This window comes from Acyrthosiphon pisum, chromosome X (assembly GCF_005508785.2).
Source record: "Acyrthosiphon pisum isolate AL4f chromosome X, pea_aphid_22Mar2018_4r6ur, whole genome shotgun sequence".
In the NCBI taxonomy this organism is placed as follows: Eukaryota; Metazoa; Arthropoda; class Insecta; order Hemiptera; family Aphididae; genus Acyrthosiphon; species Acyrthosiphon pisum.
In genome coordinates this window covers 68,374,547-68,375,293 of record NC_042493.1, presented here as the reverse complement: position 1 = coordinate 68,375,293, position 747 = coordinate 68,374,547, and the positions used below count along the sequence as shown (strand labels likewise).

The 747-nt window shown below is 53.4% G+C and overlaps 1 protein-coding gene across 1 annotated transcript in view; it reads right to left on the bottom strand.

The window, feature by feature from the left end:
* Positions 1 to 275: 275 nt before the first annotated feature.
* LOC103309818 (zinc finger MYM-type protein 1-like) overlaps positions 276 to 747 on the bottom strand; it is a 16,399-nt gene continuing 15,927 nt past the window's right edge. The window contains exon 5 of the mRNA XM_008186258.2: positions 276 to 594. Within this exon, the coding sequence (XP_008184480.2) occupies positions 276 to 594 (319 nt within the window). The remainder of the gene's footprint in view (positions 595 to 747) is intronic.

The following is a 747-nucleotide window of genomic DNA, read 5'->3' as shown; positions in this document are numbered from 1 at the left end:
CGGTTGTGATGGTGAGGCATGTGGACGTCCCTTCTTGGAACTCCCGGGTGTATGCGCGGGGCCCTTCCGCTTGTTAGCTGTTTTGCCCATGGCAAGACCGTAACAAACTCAGGGTTTTAACACTGTAGCTCTGAAAAGAGCGATTTTCTCGTGGTGTGACGGGTGGGTTTAGGGGGGTTTGGTTTGGTCAGGGATGGGATTCTGCGGCAATGAGAGGGCGCGGCCCCTCGACAGATAAACGGTGGGAGGTGGATACCCGTCGCTTTCGCGACGGCTTACCTTGGGCGCTGGTGCCCTGTCGGAATAGCGGTGAAAACGGCTGTTGTTGTTGCTGTCATTTCCACGGCGGCTTTGGTGGGCGCTGGTGCCCTGTTGAAAGCGGTGAAAACGGCTGTTGGTTTGATCGGTTCGGGTGTGAACCGTGGGCGCTGGTGCCCTGTTGAAAGCGGTGAAAACGGCTGTTGTAGAGACCGGTTCGGGTGTGAACCGTGGGCGCTGTTGCCCTGTTGAAGTAACTGTTGAGAACGCTGGATGCAGTGTTGGTCAGCAGAGTAGGTGTTCACAGTCTGGCTGTTGGCTGGATAGTTGATTCTCCTGTAGATATGCACCGGTATATATACTCTGTCGGTAATCTATACCGGTGCTGATTGGTCGAGGTTTGTGTTATGACGGATAATCACCACATCGTTGTTCGTTCGTTGCCGTCTAATTGGTGAGTGTTTTCATCCGTCATAACGTTGAAATTTA